Source organism: Palaemon carinicauda, chromosome 3, assembly GCF_036898095.1.
Source record: "Palaemon carinicauda isolate YSFRI2023 chromosome 3, ASM3689809v2, whole genome shotgun sequence".
Taxonomy (NCBI): domain Eukaryota; kingdom Metazoa; phylum Arthropoda; class Malacostraca; order Decapoda; family Palaemonidae; genus Palaemon; species Palaemon carinicauda.
In genome coordinates this window covers 152,978,770-153,003,042 of record NC_090727.1, presented here as the reverse complement: position 1 = coordinate 153,003,042, position 24,273 = coordinate 152,978,770, and the positions used below count along the sequence as shown (strand labels likewise).

General features: G+C 41.2%; 1 protein-coding gene and 1 long non-coding RNA gene across 2 annotated transcripts in view; one reads left to right on the top strand and one right to left on the bottom strand.

Annotated features, from left to right (window-relative positions):
- LOC137638673 (protein FAM177B) overlaps positions 1-10,148 on the top strand; it is a 49,865-nt gene extending 39,717 nt beyond the window's left edge. The window contains 2 exon segments of the mRNA XM_068370956.1: positions 7,765-7,896; positions 7,899-10,148. Coding sequence (XP_068227057.1) covers positions 7,765-7,896; positions 7,899-7,934 — 168 coding nt within the window. The 3' untranslated portion in view covers positions 7,935-10,148.
- LOC137638674 (uncharacterized) overlaps positions 1,487-24,273 on the bottom strand; it is a 23,827-nt gene continuing 1,040 nt past the window's right edge. Inside the window, exons 2-3 of the long non-coding RNA XR_011044165.1 lie at positions 5,096-5,245; positions 1,487-2,361 (exon numbers count right to left, since the gene is read on the bottom strand). This is a non-coding gene — a long non-coding RNA (uncharacterized lncRNA). The remainder of the gene's footprint in view (positions 2,362-5,095; positions 5,246-24,273) is intronic.

The following is a 24,273-nucleotide window of genomic DNA, read 5'->3' as shown; positions in this document are numbered from 1 at the left end:
ATGTAACTAAAAATGAATTACTTACTACATTTTATGGTAATTTCTTTCATCAATCTTTACTCTAACATTTTCTACTTCTTATTTTTGGAATAATATTGTTGGTTAGCTACCACAAAACCTAGTCAATAGGCAACATAAACATTATGAGCTACGTTTTGTCTACCAACAGCCTGATGATTGCCGACTACAATGACAGTCACTATGTTGCCTGGTCAGATATATACATAATTGTTGCTATATTACAGGCAAGAGACAGAAATGTACATATTGTGAGGCACAATAATATAATGTATATAAATAAACTACCTGTATTGCTTGAAATCTACAATGTCTCTTTCATGTTCATCCACCTTTCTCCTCTCTAGCTCGTAGTATGCTCTTACCGAGTGTGAATTTACTAAGGACTGCCTTTTTGGAGGGAAGATGTCAACATTAGGAGTTGGCACTGGACCATGAGAACAGCCATTTCTCCACCATACAAGTCTACTAGGAAAACGGATCTCGTAGTCCCTGGATCTACCAAAACCTAAGACAAACCCAACTTTGTCCCAGCTGCGTAGAGATCGTCCTGTAGCTTCCAGTATGGGAGCAAGGAGTTGTGAAGGTCTTACCTATTTGAGGTGAATCCTGGGGTGTTGCCGTCGAGGAGACCAACATACGTAGGGTCCACTCTTGCTGCAGCTCTATCTTAGTGTGTTCTATCAGGATCTTTGTCTCTAGTCTCTTCTATAGAGTTGACAACATTCACAGCCAGGACAGTTCAAAGACCTTGTTTTCTTGCGTGGGGTAACTAACTGAAGCTTGTGACAATAACCTGGCAGCAAGTCTCGTAGCTCTGAAGAGGCAGAGCAAAATCATCATCTTTAAGCGTTGGAGGGGTTTCTCAACGTCATCCCGCAAGTAATGGTTCACGATAAGATATTGGATGGTGGTGATCCATCATTATCGTTTAGTTTTGTAGGCATATAAGATACAGCCTACATTTGGACTTCGCCCAGACAACGGCCAACGTCTCTAGTTTGATGGTGGCATGATGAGTGTGGTGTCTATGAGAAACTTCAAAGTACATTGAACTAGACGTAGGCATCTGCTTCCGTGGTCCTGCATAACCACGGCCATAATGACATGGAGCATCTGTGACTTGGAGTGTAACAAGAGCGGGTGCCCCGTGAGATCCATACGCCTTGACAGTCGGTATCAGCGAAGGACATTGCTGGCTGCTTGATGGTATACCCCAAACATTCAAGGTGTCGCTGGCCAAACACAGTGACGTCAGTACCTTTATCTGGTAACATCTTTAGTGCCATATGAGAGGAGAACAGAGGAGTTTTGATGTCTTGGTGGTGGTGTAGTAAAAAGATCTCAAATGATAGCAGGGGTTTTTCTGGTCTTCTTTAGTCTTTTCAAAATTGGAAGACGCACCACTCTTGGTTGGAAATCAACTTCGGCAACTATCCTTCCCTCTGCAACACTTGCCAAAATATCCAAGATAGTGGCAGTGACAAAACTGGACTTTGTTAGTAGGGCCCTAAAGTGTTCTAGACCAGTGACCTAGAGGAGCACAGCTTCCGAAGGTACTGTTGGCAGCAGGGCATGTGTCAGGACCATGCTGAGGGGCATAGCACTCGCTTAAAAAGGCTTGCGTTGAAATCTGTTTCTAAAAGGGAGTCGTTCGACTTCTGCTTTTCTTATCCTTTTTATTCCTTTTTATAGTCAAAGATATGTCACAACTGGCTGGATGGAGTATATAGGGTAGAGGTAGCTAGGCCTTTCGTTCCTTCATACTGTAGACAGTTGGTAATGATGTTTTATAATGAAGAGGTAGTGTCCAAGGTATTACTCCTGCATCTCCCCATCAAGATAATTTTCAGCTGCTTCTGCTATGCATCAAAGCCTTACTCAAAAGTCTGGAAACAACTCTCTCCAGCTGTTTGTAAATTAGATTCTCTGCAATGTTGTACTTGGTTGCATAAGCCCTTACCGTGGAACTGTAGAGCAACCAGAAAGTGTGTTTAAACACGTCGAGTTTCAAGGGTCAAGCACATCCGCATTTCCATAGATAGCTTGGAAAGGTCAACCATGATGGCATATCATCCAACCAAAGTCTCCATTCACTAAAAATTTGGAAGGTTGTGTAAGCCGTATGCAGTGGGGGTTTTGCGACGTTGCTATCCGAGGTAGGGTTAAAGACTAGTTGATTGGAGAATGATCCTCTGGGTAAATTTTCTGAGAGAGATTTTATTCTGTAGTGACTGGCAGGAGTGTGTATTATACGAGTCTTGGCTGAGGAGGCGAGGGCTTCAGTTTGTATTCCTAAAATTGTATACTTCCTGGTCGTCTTGGTCAATTTCAAACTTCCTCCTGGAAAAGTGAAAACATGTTACTGCCTCAATATAGTCACTTTTCACTACTCTATACTTGCCTATAATACTTCAGAATGTGTGTCCTGAGGCATCAACATCACAGACTCCAATTTACAATCTGTACTATTGATGGGTTATTATGAAATTACTTTGATGAAAATTAATATTTTTAAACATTTTAAACTACCCACATCACTTATAAGTTGTCAGGCTAATAATTAAATATAGTTCCCCATAAATGTTTATCCTTGTTTAATGTGACAGAACTTTGTGCAACATTACAAATTGTGAGTTGTATAATTCCAAAATCATAGTGACACGAATTTAGTGACTGCCTGAGGATGATAATTTAAAAGTATTTATTTAGTGCTTACAAGACACTTTAATGTATTCAACTGTATAGTCTTCCTGTGCCTTCAATGTAACCCACTTTGGAAGTCACAGAAAAGCAGCTTTGGCTTGCAATACGCGTGATATTTTCAAGAAACAGTATTAGATATGTTGTAGGAACAGTTTAGATTTTGGCATCATTAATATTGAAAACTCAAGAATGCAATTTAGGAGAAGTGAGCCCCTTTTTGCTTGGAGCTTTGACATTTAAAAAAAGAGTATTGATAGTTGTTCGGCACAATTGAAATGCAGATAAAAAAAATCCACGAATGAAAATAGAAAGATCACTATACATCCGGCAATTAACGAACGAGGTTTCTTCCGTATGCTCGGTGTACTGCTACAGTTGACACAAGAGTCCACTGAGCAGACAGAACGATATGAACCCTCCCGATTCAATCACCCAATGTATCCTGTCCGACTTTACAGAAAAACGGCTTCATGAATATGGAAAAACTATTGTGTATTTAACATTTGCATCTTCAAAATGCCTTTTCATTATAGAGGATTGCTTTACTGTAAGTTTGTATATTATATATAAAAAAAAAAACTGCTCAGCAGTCAAACATACTTGTAGAATTTTAGTGTATTATACCTTAGTGTATTATACAAATTACAGTGAATTTACAGTAGGTAGTACATTGTAACAGTATATTACATTTTATATAACAGCTTTTTACACTGCTATTTCAGACCTTATAAAAAGACTGACCTGTAATTAACTAATAAATAAATGTGAGTAAGTTTCCTGCTAGAATATTTGTCCCAATCATTATGAAAAACATTTTTATATCCCCCCCCTCCAAAATGCTGACACATTCATAGCTGTGTTTGATTATTTTACTAGAAGTTGTCATTTTCTAAATTTTCAATCTCATGTCGTGTAAAACTCCGCTATGAATGTGTCATACACAAATCTTTAGGTCTTTTTCACAACAAGCACAAGGATATTAGAGGTTAGTGTATACAAACTTTCATTTTCATAACAGTGGTATATATTAATTGCAAGTTTTGCACTTTTTAACAGCTTTGGCAGAAGTCTGGCTTTTCTAAATATGAAGAAATACATTTGAGTCATTTCCAAAGCCATTTACAGTACTGTATGGATGTCGACAAATCTACATATACAGTTAAACATGTATAAACACTATTTGCAATAGATGTATAAAAGTGTTTTGTTTATTTTATTTAAGAGTTTGTATTGTGTTGTATATTACCACTTCGTTCAGAAATGTTTTCATTTGCATTCATTCAAAAGAAGCATGTTAATTTCAAAGTAGTGATCTGCTTGCAAAGTACAGTCTGGTCATTGCTGTTAAAAGCAGATTATCAAAGACTATTAGCACTTCTGCATTTGGATGATGTCAATGATTAGATTAAATGTAATTTGGGCAGCTTAAATTGTTTGCAATAATGTTAATTATGGTAATTAAGTTATGGTTTATATAGGTTGTATATAATACTAAAATACCAAACCTATTCAATACTTCTGTGTGTATTTTGAAAAGTCTTAAGTATTTTTGGTTACCAAGCTTTTCTCTTCTATCTTGCTCTCCAACTTCTCTAAACATTGCAACTCTGGTTTTCCCTAATTGCATCTCTATACTGAAAGGCCTTCAAGTAATCAACACCAGGTCATATGGCACAGATCCTATAGCTCCTCATATAACTATTATAGTTATTAAAATGAGGACTTTACAAGGAAGAAGTTTTAAACAGTTCCTTATAGCACTTTATGTAAAACGTCCTACTATTGTCAAAGAGACATTTGAACAGTCAAAATTATTCCTTCACATTCCAATTGTTATTAATCCACTTGAACTGATGTTCCATATACCGATTTGATTCGAGAGAACTACTTTACATCATGCTTCCTCAACATGTTCACAAATACTCTATCGATGGAGTTAGAAGCCGGCTTTTCAGATAGGACAATAAGAGGACAAATGATGTGATGCTTGTAATACAAGAGCAGTTAATAGCTGTAGACAAGCCTAAGTAGCAAGAAAGAAGTGCACACGAGTTTTTTTTAGCTGATCAAGGTTTTCAAATCTCAGCTCCAAGAGCTTGCTTATATAAAGGTAAAACCTAAAAACAAACCTAGCAACTAGAGAGTAAATAGCCAGAAGAAAAATTAACATCTTTCTTCTGGCAAGGAAAGCATATTTTTCTGGGTTAACAGTATTTCAGATCAAAGCCGTGGGCTGGATGCTGTATAACCGAGTAAGGAACATATCCATATATCGTAATAGAATGCTAATTTTAACGAAGAATTGCAAATTACGAATAATTATTTCATAATATAAGGTGTGTTTATGCAAAGTGAAAAAAGTATTATTTACCTGATAAAGTTGTAAGACTAGTGGACGAACTTCTCTTGAATTCATTATTGGAATTTATTCTTCATGCATTCTTTCTTGTAGAGTTCAATTCCTTCCGATCTAATTTTTAATCCATTCCCTTTGTCTTGATTTTCATTCTGAAGATTTCCTCTGCAAGTAAATGACAAATTACCAATACACAATTTTTTTTTCTGCATGAGAAGCAACAGGAATGTGCCTGTATAAATTTTTCTCATTCTTTCTCACATGATAAATATTTTTGACAGAAAAGCATGGAATTATTTTCAATTGTTTTCTGTGTATTAAGATTAATTCAAGTAATTGTACAGAAATCATTAACAAATATGGTCTTTGTACTGTACTGCTTTGAATTAAATAGGTGTTAGATAGTTGAATGAAATTTAATTTTCCTGCAACTTTTATAAAGATACCCAAGCAAAGAATAAAATTTCTAAAGTAATCTACTGTACAAGTTTTCCAAGTTATATTGCATGATGGTTATTAATCTTAGTAATATGCATTCTGTAAGCTAGCATAAGTTCATGTGTTTTAATGCAACTTAAAAATGCATGCAACAAGGCATTTAGAAGTACAAGAAATATACTGAACTGTGATTTTAGTTTCTGATACGGATAATTCATGTGTTTTAATGCAACTTGAAAATGCATGCAGCCAGGCATTTGGATGTACAAGAAATATAATGAACTTTGATTTGAGTTTCTGATACGGATAATGAATAATTACTTCGTCACTACAATATTTAGCATGAATTATTTAGAAAATTTATGAGGATTAGACTTTGAGTTAACTAAATCATGTATTCGGCTGTTATAAGCTGAGGCAAGAATCTAGTGGACTAAAAGAATTTTAAAATCAATATGGTTAATAAATACACTTCATTTTCCTATTTTCCTCTTAACCTCTGTTATGCAAAGAAATAAACGAGACACTATAGAACCTCTAAGGTTAAGTCATAACTTTGCGTTAGCATTGGCAGATACCCGAGAATAATGCCATATAAAAAAAATTTAGTGTAACATGAATATGGATAAGTGTAATTTGGAAAGAATAAATTGCAAACAATCTGACCCTAGTTATGGTAAATATTGATTATTATAAAGCAACAAAAAATCACAATTTTCAAAAGTAATGTTCCTAACTATGTATACAAAGCGAGTCCTTTAAATAAGATAATTTTCTTAGAGCGGGCTTATAAGACCATTAAATCATTAACAGGGTAGGTGTTATAGTACTGTAGTTAGTGGGAGGTGAGGTTGGAACCACAAATCTTCCAGACCTAAGGCTCAAAGACTGAGCAGACTGGTTGAAGGAGGAAGCCAACTTAAAGGACATAGGTTTATAAAGTTAGGAAAAATACTACAGCAGTCAATTTAAAAATTTACTTGCTTAACTGGTCCTGCACTGTATCGAGGAAGGTGACTCCCACAACCTCCTGATAACTAATCATATAGATGTAGAAGTTTTTAGGGCCTCAGCCAGTACTGGCTTAGAAGGAAGCTAATACTAGGTACGCAGGATCTCCATACTGTATTAGGGAGATATCTTTGAAATTTTCGGACCAGACAAATCGAGACTATTGTGAATGTAAAATGCTAAATCATCCTCACCTTGTACAAAGGATGGAGGAGTGTCTTCTAAAGAGATCAGTGTCTGCTAGAAGGGCTCTCTGTTGCATAACTGACCGGCACGTAACAGTTGCTGCTGCTTCAGAAAAGAACAAGAAAAGGCAGAAGGGTCGGTCATTCCACATTTTCTTGAGACTTAGGCCGAAGGTATTGCCTCCAAGATGTATACTAATCCTGTACGTTAATTAGTAAAGTTACAAGATTAGCGAGTACTCACCATAGACCCATGAGATCCATGGGTCTATAGACATCCTAAAAGTACCCAGGTGAAAGTGGTTTGAAACCGACACCATCTTTGGTTCGAAATACGACGACAGGTAATCCAAGCAGATACAGTACTTACTTATGAATCAGGGTAGCAGGACAAAGTAGAATGAAAGAAGAGGCAAGCACGAATTAAATTTTAGCTGTCGATGTTCAGCTTCAGAACTTATTACTACATCACTGACTCATATAAACTTTTGTCTTGTGGCTGGAAAACCTCATTTTGAAAGGAGTTTTAATATTCTAATTACAAGTCTTGCATCATTAGGTTAATTGGAATTATTTGGCAGCGTGACTACTATGGTCACTGATACCAAAGAAAAAATATACATTAAAATCAAAAGATTACATTGAAAAAAGGCTTTGTTGAATATAATATGCATACTAGGCTAAAACACAACAGCACAATGAATGGTTTGTAAATAGTCACATATAAAGTACAGAATAGCTTCCCCTGTATGAGACAAGGGGAACATATGAGGAAATAAGAATTTTTTAAGTATCGTTAAGTTTTTTTTTTTCTTTTTACACAATTTCCTCCTTTAATCCACTGTAACCTGAGCTTCCTGTTACTATATTGCAGTTAATAAAAGAATAGTTTTATCTTGCTGTAACATTATTTTCCCTGTTTACCGGTTTCCAAGAAATTAAGGTTCAATTGAAACTGGAATAAAATAGTAGATAATTTTACCAACTTTTACTGTTTATTCAGAAATTTATATTTGTTCAAAACTGAAATAACATTTTTGTTTATTTCAGGATCTTTCAGAAGCTTCACCTAAACCAGACATCAGTGCTTCAGAAATGTCAGTGCCTTCTGTTATCATAACATCAGAGACGAACAATCCTGTCGAAATGACAGGTTCAACCGAACAAGATTCAACGCTCCAGAGGCTTCAGAAAATTCTTCAGATCGGAAAAGATATTAATCAACTAACGATATCTTTCAAACTTCATTACAAAGACAAATTGCAAATTTCTGCACCGATAAAATGCACTACTTTAAGTGTTTGACAAGAATAAAGATATCAGCACAATCATTTAAATATTTTAGATTATCTAATGCAAAGAGATTTGTGTCGCCTATGAAAATCAAATCTATGTCAGACGTGGGCTTTCATTATCAACTGGTTTCTCTTTTTGATTTTAAACTTCATGGCTATAACATGGTAATGAAGTCAAAGTTACAACAGGGATTTTAAATGAAGGGTTTATGCAATTTATATTTTTAAATAAAAAACTTTTATAATCAGCAGAAATACTGTATTAACCAAGTTTTTGGGGCATTCATAATATGGTGAAATTATGTTGTTTGTTTGTTGGAAGAAACAAATCTATGCATACAGTACTATGTTCAATTACAATACATATACAGTATTCTAAAAATCTTATTTTTAAACATTTCACTATTGTATGCTATTACTGCATACATATGTAAATTTATTTTTAAATTTCAACCAAGAGAAAAATCTCAGCATGGAAAGAAATGTCAATTCAGCACTTTTCTAAATTTTATGTTTACAATATGATTTTGCCTCTAGACCTTATTTATTGACTAATGTTCATGAAGGTTGTGAAATATATTGAAAAGCAAGGCAATTTATATAGCAACATATTTGTGTGTCTATTGTTATGGAAAAGCTTGGAGCACATATATGTTATCGAATTATACGTAAGGAAAGATATCAAGCAGGAAAAAGGTTTTACAGTACTGTATGTGACTCTTGGTTGTTCCCACACAAATTAAATTTTAATTTCCTATTCTTAGTTTGTAGTATTATAATATTTCTAGGGTGGAATGCATTGCAATATAAATTTACCAAGAATTATTTTTAAGGCACTGTTGAAAAAAATATTTCAAAAACGTGCTTGACATACGTTATTACGGACTCGGTTTCTTTCCCCCTACTTTCGTCGTAAAGGAGCAGAGCGACAATTTGTTTAATCAGTCCCTAATAGAAGAAAAAGAATAATTTTTCATGTCCGCATACCTTGGATCAAATTATTTTCAAAGTTTATCGCTGAATAATATCTAATATTTGGAGTTCTGTGATACCAGTTTAACTATGTAAAAGACAATGTATTCGTTATGTAGCAAAAACATATTCTTTTGTTACATTTGTGATTGTAAGTTTTTATTTCATTTCTTATTAATTTAGTTTAGCGCAATACTATGCCATTCTGATAAAGTTTATATGTTTTACTAATCTCATTTTCTGATTTTGGATCTGATTCATAACTTAAAATATTTCCTAATATTTTCATAACCATATATTAAAAGGATTTAAGTTATAAAATATAAACAATTATTTTCTTTGTATAATATATAATGAAAAAATATCTTTTGAAAGAACATTCCTTCAAGTTAAGTAAATGAATATCTAGACTAACATGAGGAAAGAAATTCAAATTTATTTTTGAAAAAGAAGCTACAGTATTACAAAGAATATTTTATCTTGCATATATGAAAAGCACTCAACAATCAACTAAACATTATTAACTGCTATTAAAATAAACATCATATCAACGAGAACACTTAAACTTTAAATCCTTTTAATATTTCATGACTAATGGGAAATATTTTGAATTTTCATTACAGACAATTATATGCATCATGCACATAGCCAGTAAGGTTTATTTGACACGTTCTTGCAAGAACATTCTTTGCAATATTATTTACATGAGAATCACTGTATTAAAGATTTAATTATGTCATAGTTTCTGTCTAGGGGAAAAAGTAATGTTAAGTTTAAAATAAGATTTGCAAGAGGGTTTTTTTAAAACAAATCATTTGTTCCTATAAATTCCTAGAGAATCTAGAGGTTATTCAGCTGTAAAATCTATTAAATATGTACAGGTTTCTCTAGATCGAGGTAAGTGATTATGTAAAGCCAACTTATATGCTTCGGAAGAAGTCTGTATTGGCCATGTTACTTGGGTGCTAAAATGCTTAAAAAGATTGCACTGAACCGCATTGATGGTGTTGTCACCTTTTTCTTTTCGCACAATGAAAACATGTGATAGCTTCAAAGGATTTATATTTACAGATTTATATTCTAATTTGTTATGTAATGATACTATTGTGATTTACCAAAGATTATTTTGTGAGTAAATATTCATGATAATAAAGTTTGACGAGCTTTTTTTTATTTCGCTTCTTTTTCAATGCACTCAAATCCTCAGTGGACTTAGGTATTTACATTCTATGTACTGTACTGTATATCAAAATCCTTCCAACGCAACATGCTTAGTATTTACTAGTATTTTAGCAAGTACTGTAGTAGTCTCTAATCATTAGTACATCTCACATATTGCACAGGAGGCATTATTCAAAGGTCTACAATGTTGCTCTGAACTTAAACTGCAGTTTCGTCACAGTACATCCTTCTATCCTTCTACTTTACCTGCATTCTTGCTTACACCTTTCCGTCCAAACTATCTTGACTAGTTACCTCATTTGGGCACTTAATGGCTTCACAAGGCCTGCCCTGGGATATATAGCCCGAATCCATATTATTCCAATCAAATCTTCAGACCATTTACAAATGGTACTGTCCGTTTATGCACCCACAAAACTTTGGATGGGATTAAGACTGGAAAGTCTTGTCATTGGAACATAATGCTGAGAATAAGAAGGGGCCATTTTTTGGTAGATACTGGGCTGATGTGCAAAAGGCTTTTTGTAAACCTCATTCTAGCATGCATCAATCTTTCCCTTAAAGATACAGTGGACCCCCATGGATCTTGAATTTTTTTCAGAGGGATATTCAAACAAATATTTATTTAAAAACTGATCGACTATTCCCCCATGAGAAATAACCCAAATACAATTAATACACCCAGACCCTAAAAATCGACTGCTTATAAGCATAACTAATTTTTGTACCTTTACCACTGCTTGCCTTTCATAACTTGCACCTAATGTCGACTACCTTAAACTACTGTGAACAAAGCTAGTTTCACATCTTGTATCTGAATTAAAAGTATTTCAAGCTTCTAAATATTTGATCTTCAAACAAAATACCCGTTAATAAAGTACCTATGCTAAAAAGCATCTAAAAAGCCAAGTACAAATCTTATTTCTATGAACCTCTCTTAATGTTCATATTGCTTCTCTCAGGCAAGTGCTCAACAGAGTAAGGGCTGCCCCAAACTTAAGGATGACTTTGGTAGCGCCCTGGTGGCCGGATAAAGAGTGGTTCGCGGATCTAAAAGACCTGGCATGTCTTCCTCCAAGGCCACTTCCCGACAGGCCAGATCTTCTACAACAGCCACACTTTCTCAGGTTCCATGACAACCCGCAGTCTCTACGCCTTCACGCCTGGAGACTATCGAGCGACTCCTGAGGAAGGAAGGATATTCGTCAGGAACTGCAGAAAAGATGTCGCGTTATCTGAGACGATCTTCGGCAGCGGTCTACCAAGCAAAATGGGCCGCTTTTACGAAGTGGTGTGCTTCAAAGAACATCAGGCCCCTCAAAGCCTCGGTCCCAGATATCGCAGATTTTCTAGTACATCTCATAGACGAGGTGGGGATGTCAATTCCAGCTATAAAAGGAGTACGTGCAGCCTTGGGTCAAGTCTTCCTTCTGAAGGGCATCGACCTGGGCTCCTCTAGACACATCTCTATGCTTATCAGGAGCTTTGAACAAGCCTGCCCTCCTCAAACCGTTAGGGTGCCTCAGTGGGACTTGGCTAGGGTTCTGAAAATGTTAGGTAGTCCCCCGTTCGAACCACTGAAGGATACTGTAGACAGGGATCTCACTCTCAAGACGGTCTTTTTGTTGGCCTTGGCCTCTGCGAAAAGAGTAGGAGAGATCCATGGGCTGTCTTACGACGTCTCTCATTCGAAGGGGTGGAGAGAAATCTCCCTCAAGTTCGTCCCTTCTTTCGTGGCAAAAACTCAGAATCCAGCAGTCTGGGATCCAAAGTTCGAGGGATTCTCAATGCTAGCCATTCCTAAGACAGGGAATCCAGAGGATTTGAGGTTGTGCCCCGTCTGTGCCATTAGGAAGTACCTTGAGAGGACTGCACATCTCCGGCCGGGTATCAAAAGTCTTTTCGTCTCTACGGGTGTTACGAAGAAGCAGGTACAGTATCGAAGAATACCATCTCCTTTTGGTCGAGACAAGTTATTTCCAGGGCCTATAATGAGGAGGGACTGACCCTGTCAGGTACTCCTAGGCCACATGACATTAGAGGCCTATGCACTTCTTTAGCCTTTGAGAAGAACATGGCAGTGGGCCAGATCCTTCGGGCGAGCACCTGGTTGAACCAGTCGACCTTCACAGGCCATTATCTCAAGGATTACTCAAGGTCTTTGGACGGGTTTTCTATTGGGACAGTCATCTCAACGCTCCAAGCGATTTAACGGTGAAGCCCCAGGTGCAATCGTGGATAGCAAAACCAGGAGACACAGGTTCGTTCCTTTTCACCCTAATCCCTGTTTTCCTATCCCTGACCGGAGATAACCACACATATATAACCAATGAAGACACGTCTCTGCAATTTCGTCACTGGACTCAGCATCAGGAAATATTTTAAAGGGTGAGTACTTAGACACTAACGTGAGCTCTTTGTGTAGTTTGCCCTACATTTCCTTTTTCCGGTTTGTTTTATATAACCTAGTTCATATCTAGGTTACTTGACGTCTGGTTAGCTGGGTCTGAAGGTCAGGAAGACACTCCCACCTCCTAAAGTGTAAGTTTCCTAAGAACGTAGTTCGAGATAAGTCTCTGTGTTGGAACAAATAAAAAATTTTAAGTAATTTTTATTTTTCCTAACATACTTACCGAGAACTACTTTCGGGTAATGGCCCTCCCTACCTTCCCCGAGTGCCTTTCTGCCCTTGAAGGGACTTTTTGCACCATCCGAGGAACTTACTGACGAGCGAGACCCAAGCTAACGCCGACCTAGCTCTGATCTACCCTCAGGGCACATTCTCCTTACTCCTGGGTTAGTCCTCCATAGAAAACGGAGGTAGGGTATACCACACAAAACTCTGGTCGGTTGGGAGGAGATTACAGGTAGCTCCTAAGAAAGTAGTTCTCAGTAAGTACGTTAGGAAAAATAAAAATAACTTAAAATTTTTGATTTTTCCCAACTATACAAACCTTAGCTATTTAAAGAGGGTAATTACTTTCAGCGTAGCTGAAAGGACGAGCCATTAAAATTTTAACGAGGGTTTACTACCCCACCGCTACTTAGCGGGGGGTAGGGAGGGTAGTTAGCTACCCTCCCCCCTCACACACCTGTGTTGTAAGCTCACTTTGCTTAGAGGTAGGACTTCATGGGGGACAGGGCTGACGGGCAAGTTTGATTAAATAGCTAAGGTTTGTATAGTTAGGAAAAAGACAAATTATCTCCGAATTTGTCATTTGTTCCGTAACTGGAATACAAACCACGCTATCTAAAGTGGGTGACTTAACCCTTAGGAAGGGTGGAATAAGTCCCAGCCGTACTGGCTTTTGGCTTTGCCCGGGGACTCATTATCTGAGTGTGTCAGCACTCAACAATAGAGAGTCCCTGCACCTCGCTCGCACCTTGCTATGCAAGGGCTGCGGCCTACGTAAGCTGTGTGTGAAGGAAAAAAGTGTGACTCATCCTAGGAAGTTGACCTGAAGTTCTTTAGATGGAAACTTTAGGCTAGGACTCTCCCAATACCACCTCGTCAGGGTATGGGGACGCGACAGTATTGACTTAATACTAGGAACACAAGGGAATATGGTTTACCTGCAGTGGTTTGAGGTCAGCTGTGCAAAGAACACAAGATGCTGCTTTCCCCAAGAGAGGGGAGGATGAAGAAAAGAATAAGGGCCAGACATACCTTTTCTTTCATGCAGACTGAAACCGGGTAACAATGCCCTCAACCCTCTGCTACCTGTCCATTAAGGAGCCTGAGGTTTAAACCAGCTGTTGTGCAGCCACCACAGGGCCAATAGAGAACGTATCGAGCCTCCTGTGGGTCACATCTTGCAGGTAGTGGGCTGTGAATGTCGTTTGACGCTTCCACACCCCTGCTTGTAGAACCTGTGTCACTGAGAAGTTTTTCTTGAAGGCCAGGGATGTAGCTACTCCCCTGACATCATGAGCTCTAGGACGACATGATGGAGGAGGGTCAGAATTCAGGGACAGATGGATTGCCTTTCAAATCCATGCTGAGATGGTGTTCTTGGTAACCCTCCTCTTCGATCTCCCAGTGCTAACAAACAATGCCTACACTTGGTGACGAACTGCAGCTGTTCTCTTCAGGTATAGCCTCAGACTCCTTACTCGGCACAGTAGGATATGATCTGGGTCATCTGTTACAGAACGAAGACTCGAAATCCGGAAGGAGTCGAAGCGAGGGTCCGGCATTCTCGGATTCCGAGTCTTAGCAATAAACTCAGGGACGAAGTTGAACGTTACCTCCCCCCATCTCCTTGAATGGGCAATGTCATACGAGAGACCATGAAGTTCGCTAACTCGCTTGGCTGACGCCAAAGCTAGTAAGAACACCGTCTTCCAAGTCAGGTGGCGATCTGAAGCCTGGCGTAATGGTTCGTAGGGAGGTCTCTTAAGAGACCTGAGAACTCGAACCACGTTCCATGGAGGAGGTCTCACTTCCGACTGAGGGCAGGTAAGTTCATAACTACGTATGAGAAGGGTAAGTTCTAGCGAAGAAGAAATGTCCACTCCTTTGAACCTGAAGGCTAGACTTAAGGCCGAGCGATAGCCTTTCACTGCCGAGACTGAAAGGCGCATTTCTTCTCGCAAGTACACTAAGAACTCCGCTATTGCTGGAATAGTGGCATCGAGTGGAGAGATACCCCTTCCACGACACCAATCACAGAAAACTCTCCACTTCGCCTGGTAGACCTCTGCGGATGACTTTCGCAGGTGTTCAGACATCCTTTCCGCAACTTATTGTGAAAATCCTCTCTCTGCTAGGATATGCTGGATAGTCTCCAGGCGTGAAGCTGAAGCGAAGCTACGGCTTTGTGAAAGATGTTGGCGTGTGGTTGTTTTTTGAGTAGCTCGTGTCGCGGAGGGAGTTCTCTCGGAAGCTCCATAAGGAGTTGCAGAAGGTCTGGGAACCATTCCGCGTGATGCCACAGCGGAGCTATAAGTCATAGAGAGGTTGACCAATAGTCTGGTCTTGTTGAGTACCCTCCTCATCAGACAGAACGGGGGAAAGGCGTATACGTCGATGTTGTCCCACCGATGTTGGAAAGCATCTTGCCAGAGAGCCTTGGGGTCCGGGACTGGGGAGCAGTACAGCGGCAGTTTGAAGTTCAACGCTGTCGCGAACAGATCCACAATCGGGGAATCCCACAAAGTCAGGACTTTGTTGGCTACTTGACGATCCAAAGACCACTCGGTACTCACTATCTGAGACGCTCTGCTCAGACCGTCGGCGAGCACATTCCTTTTGCCCGGAATAAAGCGAGCCAAAAGTGGAATCGAGTGGACTTCGGTCCATCTCAGTATCTCTACTGCAAGATGGGATAGCTGTTCTGAAAAGGTACCTCCCTGCTTGTTGATGTAAGCCACTACTGTGGTGGTGTCGCTCATCACCACCACAGAGTGACCCACCAGGTGCTGTTGGAACTGTTGAAGGGCCAGAAAAACGGCCTTCATTTCTAGCAGATTTATATGGAGGCACTTTTCTGATTCTGACCACAGGCCTGAGGTCCTGTGGTTCAGAACGTGGGGCCCCCACCCTTTCTTTGAGGCGTCTGAAAACAGCATCAAATCCGGGGGGGAGGATGAGAAGATCCACTCCTTTTCGTAGGTTCTCGTCTGTCACCCACCACTGAAGATCCGTCCGTTCCGCGAGACCCATAGGGATCAAGACGTCCGGGGAATCGTGTCCTTGACTCCACCGGGACTTGAGTCGCCATTGCAGGGATCTCATTCTGAGACGACCGTTGGGAACTAGACGGACCAAGGATGAGAGATGGCCGAGGAGACGTTACCACGATTGGGCTGAGAGTTCGTCTCGTCTGAGGAAAGGACTTGCGACCTTCCTCAGCCTTGCTATCCTGTCGTCTGATGGGAAGGCTTTGTGGAGATTGGTGTCCAATATCATGCCTAGATATACCAGTATTTGGGTAGGAAGCAGAGAAGACTTCTCGAGGTTTACCATGATCCCTAGATCATGGCAAATCCCCAGAAGTTTGTCTCGGTGTCGAAGAAGGGTTGACTCCGAGTCTGCTTGGATCAGCCAGTCGTCCAGATAACGGAGACGGATGCCGATCCTGTGTGCCCACGAAGATATCAGGGTGAAAACCTGAGGTGCTGTTGAGAGACCGAAACACAGTACCTTGAACTGGTAGATCTTGTTGTCTAGTCTGAATCTTAGGTACTTCCTTAAAGACGGATGGATTGGAATCTGGAAGTACGCGTCCTTCAGATCCAGTGTGCACATGAAGTCTTGCGGTCTCACTGCGAGTCTGACCATGTCTGCCGTCTCCATGCTGAACGGGGTCTGCTTGACAAACCTGTTCAGAGCAGAGAGGTTGATGACTGGTCTCCAGCCCCCAGACGACCTCTTGGAGAGCGTCCTTCTTCAACATGGTCTCGACTTCTGCCCAAAGGGCTTGCCCTCTTGCTGACTCCATGGCAAGAGAGCTCAACGACACAGGATTCGCTGTCAGGGGAGGTAGAGATGTTATAAACGGGACGCGAGATCCTTGGCTGATCACGGAGATCGTCCAGGAATCGGTCCCGAGTTGTTGCCACTTGTCCGCGCAACTTTGAAGGCATCCCTCCACTGGTGGACGTGCGAGGGGGACTGCCAATCCTAGCGTTTGCTGCCTCGGCCACTCCCCCTAGGATTTTTGCCTCCCCTGGAGGACTTCTTGCCTTTCCTGTCCTTGACGGGAAAGGGCTGTTTGGACACCGCTGCCTTTGCTGCTACTGCCGGCTTTGTCGTCTTTGCTGGGGAAGGTTGTTGAGGTGCTGGAGGCTTATAGGGCTTTGATGTTAAAGCCCTCTGGAGGAGGGAGTCCTGGTTGGACTTCCTCCACCTCTCAGCCACCTGCTCTACATCTTTTGGCTCAAACAGACTACTCCCCAAAAGGGAGGAATGTCTGAGCTTACTGACCTCGGTGTTGGGGACCTTCGAGTTGAATCTTTCAGACACCATATCACGGCGTTTCAGGATAGTGTTAGCCCACAAGTTCGAGACTTGGTGGGCCAGAAACTCGATGGTACGAGTGCCTGAAAGAAGGAAGGTCTCCAAGGCCTTCCTGGTACTCTCCTTAGACAAGTCTTCGGATCGTATCAGGATGCCAAGAGATCCTAGCCAGATATCCAGCCACGAAGTGGCCTACATGGCACACTTCGCTACCTTTTCCTGGCAAAGAATCTCCGGTTGGAGTGTCTCTCGAGAGGGACTCCCCTGGAGAGCTCTTCCACCGAGTGGTGGAGGGGAAGAGCTAAACAGGACTCCTCCATGATTTCGAAGTACCTCCTCTGGTGGACACGAGGAGGTGGGAGGAGTTTGTTTCCGGCGCTGGAACAGCTGGAGGCGGCTAACTCGGAGAGCTGGCTCTCGACCTTACCTCTGGCACTCTTGACCCCCTGGGACCAGGGCAAAGCCGCGCTGGTTTTAGGGGGTTTTTGGGTACCAAAGACTCGGTCCAGAACCGTGTCCTTGCCCTCTCGAGGAGGAATCTCTGGATCCGAGAATCCGTTAACGTTCCTCATCAGAGTCAAAACTTGCCAGAAGGCATGCTCCGACTCCTGCGGCTCTCCTCCTGATGGACTAGCAGCAAGGTCTCCAGTCCCCAAAGGCTCTTCTTGGGGTGACTCGTGGACGTTCTCCGCGGGCTTAGCTGGCTCTGGTCTGATCCTCGAAGAAGATTTCGGAACCGTCTTGGAGTCCTTCGACTCCCTCCTGGGAGGGATGCAGATCGAGGGCGAGCAGGCAAGCGTTGGCGAGCAGGAGAGTGCTGGCGAGCAGGAGAGCGCTGGCACACAGGAGATCGCTGACGAGAAGGAGACCGAAGGCATCCATGGCGTGCATCAGGCTGAGGGCGCGCAAGAGATCGTGGGCGCGTAGTCTCTGGAACTGTAGGCCGAATAGGTGATCGTGGGCGTGCAGGAGAGCACGAGATGAGACTGCAACCCGAGGGCGCTTGCGCGCAGTAGTGCATTGGCGAGCAGGAGAACGTTGGCGCACAGGGGAAACCTGGCGCTTAAGGGACTTGCACACAATGTGTGAAAGCCCCTTTTGCCCCGAAGGGACCGGTGCCCGTTGGAAAACAGGATGGGCGGCCGCCCACAGCGCGTCTGCAGCCAGGAAAGGTGAGGGCAGGTCAGCAGGTCTGGCAGGAGAAGGAGATCGTGAATGATCTGCGGAGAGGTCCAGGTCCAAAGAAGTAGCAGGAACGGTAGCTGAAGGACGAGGTTCCTCTGCGGGGGACTGCGAGAATGAAGATCCGAAGAGGCGCCTCCTAACACCCTTGTGAGGAGAAGGAAGACCTCGGCGACGAAGAGGAAGCTGAGCCTTATGTCTGATACGTCCTCTGGGAGCAGCAGGCAAACCATCTGCAGTCCTCCAAAGAGGAGTCTCTGTCAGTGAACTCCCCCGGGGGGAGAATCACCCGCAGGAGAGACCGTTGGACTTAGTTCCACCCTCGAAGGATGTTCGGAGGGGGGAGCCAAGCCTTCTGCTACAACAGGAGTAGGGGTTTAAAAACTCTCATGGTAAGCCTCTGCCACAACAGCCTCGACAATAGACAGGGTCAACCTCTGCTACTGCCGGTGACTGTTTGACAGCTGCTCCCAACCAGATCATGTCAAACAGGGCTTCCTTGGAGGGCGAACCATGAAGCCCCAAAGAAGCCCAAAGCTGCAAAAGATCATTATTATTAACATCAGGAGAAATAATTAAATCCTCCCCCGGGGGAGGAGGAGGAGCTGCCTCTCTATGGGAGGCAATTCCCTCTCCCAAACCCCGAGATCGGACAACAGTACGGCCTACGCGAACACTCGACGGCCTCTCGCGAGAAGCCAACCAAGTGGGAGCTTCGGAGGAGGTTTGGGCTACGGAAGAAGAGTCCTTAGGATTTTCCTTCTTCAAAGAAACCTTTTAAGTAGAAATATCCTGGCGCCGGGAAAACCTCTCCCACTGGAAGGTAGGCCACTCCCTACATTCAATATATATGTTATCACTCTCACACCGTTAACCCCTACAATAAGGGCATAAGGTGTTTGGATCCGTGTCGATTGAAGACATGAAGGTCCCACAAGGGCGGTCAGGTAACCCAAGGCACTTCTGCATTGTAGAGGCCTTCACAACACTCTAGAAGAGAAAAAGCAAAAGCAATGATTAAATGGCTGTCGTGTAGGCGAGGGTGACAGCGGACACGTCCGACTAGTACCCGAGCCGAAAGCAAAGTGAGCTTACAACACAGGTGTGTGAGGGGGGAGGGTAGCTAACTACCCTCCCTAACCCCCGCTAACTAGCGGTGGGATAGTAAACCCTCATTAAAATTTTAACGGCTCATCCTTTCAGCTACGCCGAAAGTAATTACCCACTTTAAATAGCGTGGTTTGTATTCCAGTTACGGAACAATTGTAAATTTCCATTTTCTTTCCTTTCAATAGACTTCTTCCAGTAGTGCACAGACTATTTAGAGATTAATGGCAACCACTGACAGTTTGTTCAAGCCACAGATGCTATATCTTTTCAATCTCCGTGTCGATTTCAGGTTATTGACAACCCTACTCTCCAGTGTTCAAATTTATTGGCATATTTGTGTTCTGGATTAATTAGTAATTACAGAGAAGATCGTTGTAGGGAATTATCTTTGGGCAATCTCGATCTGCATTCTGTCTCAAGTCGGGAACAGTATTGTATTGTGATTTAATAACAGCTGTGAGGAGTCAAAGGCCTCACTGTTCATTTTATGGACAGTGATGGTCTTATGGATACCAACCAAATTAAAGGCAGGAAACTTGTTTCTAGTTCAAGGGAGATATCCAGAGAAGACAACGGAGTTGGTGCTGAAAAAATCCAGCATTAGGTGTAGCATCAAGAGTGTGTGGAGGCTATCGACTGACAAACCTCTTGCTTCGAGTGAAATTAGAAAGACGTTAAAAATGAGGGACATCCTGCAAAATTCTGTAGAAACACAAACTAGAAAAGACTTTTACAGGGAGAGTCGCAAATCTATTTACTGATAATGTGATACTATACTGAATATAATTTTCATGCCATTTTAAAGAAAAGGCAGTCGTCTCTAGATAAGCTCCTTGTGAAAGGTAAGCGTAGGAGTGTAAAAAAAAAGTCTACCAATTTTCCAAAAGGGGATAAATTACATGAATTGATTAGTATTAGAGAAAGCTGTTCAAGAGAAAACTCCCAATATTTTACCAGAAGTTCCCAAGGAGGGAGATTCTTTCCCACACCAATTGGTAATATCCCTTACTTCTCCTCTTCTACCAAACACCATCCACGGCTCCTCTCAAAGGTATAATCCAAGTTAATTTGTCAGTATTTCTATTTTCAATTGTGAATTTTTAATCTGTACTCATTTCTAAAATGAAGGGGGTATAATTTTTACTGTAACTACCATTACAAAACCTTTATAAATGATTGTATATGAGTATTCATAGAAGTGTGGAATGCATGGAGTGAATTTCCTTGATTTCATATTGGAAAAATTGCTATAGGAAAAAAGTATTTCAAGTTGCGAGCTCGATCCCAGAACAAATTAAATTTGTAAATAGAGGTGATACTGTGCATGATCACCCTCCTCCCCACTGACTTGTGATGTCAGGATAATAGGCAATAGTCTCGACTTCAAAACTAAGTGACAAAAGAGCCGGGTTGCCATTAACTGCTACATTGTCTCCTACTTTACTAGAGGCGTAAGTTTACTGAAAGAAAAAAAGATTTTTTTTTTTTTTTTAGTTTTAAGAGCAAAGGTTTATAAAACCTAGCTTCCAGAGAAATGCAATGTGAACATCAAATGAGCATTGAAATTATTCTAATTAAAATGCAATTTGAACATCAGATGAACACTGAAATTAATTCAATTACTAAGAGGCAATTTTTTATAATATACTGTACAGTATATTATAATCTAAACTACCACTATCATAATGCTTACAGTAAGTTACATAAAGTTACATAAAATTCAAAATATCATTAAAAAGAGAAAATTGCTTTCCTGTCAGCAACAATAAGCAAAAAAAAGGGTCTATTGCAATGAATTTTTTACCAAGATATTTATAAAGCAGAAACTTTCAATAATTCATTTTTCAAAATTTTAGCCTTTTTTTTACCAATTTCAAAATATAAAGATCTGGATCTTACTCTACACATACTATTGTTATTTTGAGAGTACACAGTTAAGTAAATTGATACTTGGATAGTTTTAGCTGGTTTTAGTAAGTGAGTAATATAAGAACCCAATTGGCCCACTGGTAGGCAGACTGATGTGCCAAGAAAGCTACCAATTAGGCTCTTAACCCTTTTACCCCCAAAGGACGTACTGGTACGTCTCACAAAAGCCATTCCTTTACCCCCATGGACTTACTGGTACGTCCTTGCAAAAAAATGCTATAAAAATTTATTTTTCATATTTTTTAAATTGTTTTTGTAAAAATTCAGGCATTTTCCAAGAGAATGAGACCAACCTGACCTCTCTATGACAAAAATTAAGGCTGTTAGAGCAATTTAAAAAAAATATACTGCAAAATTTGCTGGGAAAAAATAACCCCTTGGAGGTTAAGGGTTGGAAATTTCCAAATAGCCTGGGGGTAAAAGGGTTAACAAGACCAGGTATGTAGGCCTACCTGTAAAATTTTTCTTGTGATTCGGAGTTGCCCAAATCCCGAGAATCAAAATACTGTATGCAGCGGTGCTCAACCGGTGGCCTAACTAGGAAGTAGCCTTTAGGCTGGCCAAGGTGGTGCCCTACATGGCAGAGGATAAGATTGTAATTTTGATACATAATCGAATTACAGAGAGGACCAGTGTCAATTTTGTTATCCCTACGTATTTTGATTAGGCTGGAGAAAAGGGTTCAATTCTTCTGGCACATAGTACATTCTCAGGCAGGAAAGAGCTGGTGGCAAATTCCTGTATGACCTGATGGCCTTTAACAAATTCCTGGACTTAGGGATCTAATCGTCCATAATGTTAACTGCATCTTCAGCTGGCTCTGACCCCGGGAGTCATAGTGACGGTTTTGACCATTTTGAGACAGCAAGGCACTAGTCAATCGATATCTTTCCGCCCCTTGGACACTTCACCCCTAACACTGAACTTCCTGATCAAAGCTAAGACTTTGATGAAGGTTGACTCCATTTCCAGGTTTTCTGCTTCTGCAGGAGTGGGTCCTAGGTCTGGAGAGTTACAGGATCCACTCTCTCTCTCGACTTGTTTTTTCCTGTTGAAGGGAAGGGATTCCACGTCGTTTTATAGGGCGATATCTTGGATGGATTGGATCTTTTGTCCCCAAAGACTCCCTGAATCAAGTCCGAGCCTTCGATCTCTTACGCCTTTATGTCCCTTGGGATCTGAAGAATGCGTAAGCAAGGTGGCGTTGTGTGGAGATTCATAATGCAATTGACATTGGCATACCTGCGACGAAGTCTTACCTACGAATGACTTCTTGTATGGGATCTCCTCCTCTGAGAATTGTGCTTCAATAAGGGAGCGCACATAATCCTTCGTTCGAACCAGTGAATTCTCTATCAGGAGACGTGTGATCCAGAATGGGCACCGAGCAATCACAAACAGGTGAACGACCTTGTACAGGAGATTGTTTGTGAAGATCACACACAGTCCGATGAGTAAGCTACACGTAATCAGATTGGCAAGGACAAACTGGAGACTGTGCTCTCAAGAGAGTGCGTATTGACAGATGCATCGTCGTACAACCAGGTGAGCAATGCTGATAGGTAGATGCGTGCAACTAGAAGAACTCACCTGATCAGGTCAGTGTTCATCTATAGATGAAGATTTATGGAGTCCACCATATAACTAGAAGAGTGAAAATGAACAAGTGTGATACACAGTCAAAGCTAGCATGTGAACATTCGAGAGAGTGATGTCAGGTTGTGATCGATTTAAAGTGTATCAGTAGAAGAGAGAGCGTGTGCGAATGAATTGATGAGCTACTATCAATAGTTGATGCCATATGCAAATTGGAGAGCAATTGCAAGCTGAAATGTGCATCCCAGTGGAAGAGCAAGTGCCTACTAGTAGACGAGGGAGTGCGCATTGTCAAGCATGTGTGGACTAATGCTAATGAGCTCGCAAACATTTGAGTGCTAATGGCATGTGCAAATAGGCGAGTGGGAAAAGTGCACACCCATGGTGAGCACGATGGCTGAACTCTATCAAGAGAATGCACAAACAGTTCAATCCTGAGTAGGAGATTATTTGCAAAGCAATGAATGCATGCCCTAGTTGGGGGAGCACAAAGCAATGAGTGCACTGGGCGCCTACGAACACTGAGCATGATGGGTGCGCACTAACAAATGAGCACGTTCCAACAAGAGAGCACATGCTAACTAGCAAGGTCTCACAGTGCTCTGAAGACTTACCTCGCTCTTTGGCGTCAAGTTCCAAAATGATTGCAAAAAAGATGAAGCAAGAGCAAGCAAAAAGGGGTTCCCTTCCCAGGTGCGGTTGTGTTTTTATCTCTGAAGGGCGAGCAGTTATTGGTGTATCCAATGCAGAGGGTGAAGTTGAATATTTACAGCACTCTATGTCGGGTTGGTAGAAGAGGGGGAACAAGGCATTTCTTCTCTGCATTAAGTTGTCATTGGGTTTTCCACTATCTGTGACACTAGAAATCCAGACAAAGAGGACCAGAATTTAACTAAAAGAGTTAAGCGTGCATGTCCACATGATCCCCTTTCGGCTTCTTTTTCTCACCCCATCCATACTTCATCCAGTGAACAGACTGTCATTTCCAACACTGATTACAAAGAATGACTGCAAATAGCCAATACCCTCTGCAAGAAAAGCACAAAGAATAGGATTCCACACGGCTCATGCTGGAAAAGGTGTTGCACTTAATTCAAGGGACACGAAAGTGATAATAGATAAAAATAGTCAAGAAGGTTACAGCTTGGCGACATAAGTCAAAGCATGCTGGTAAGGGGGCAAACAGCCCCCCCCCCCAGCCGAGTAACAACCAAAACCTTGTTATAAATTTTATAAACTAAGTTTCAGCTTAACTGAAAACATATTCCTAACACAGGAAGGTAGTTTGTATATTCATGTAGGAACATATACATAATCAAGGTTTACGGGTAT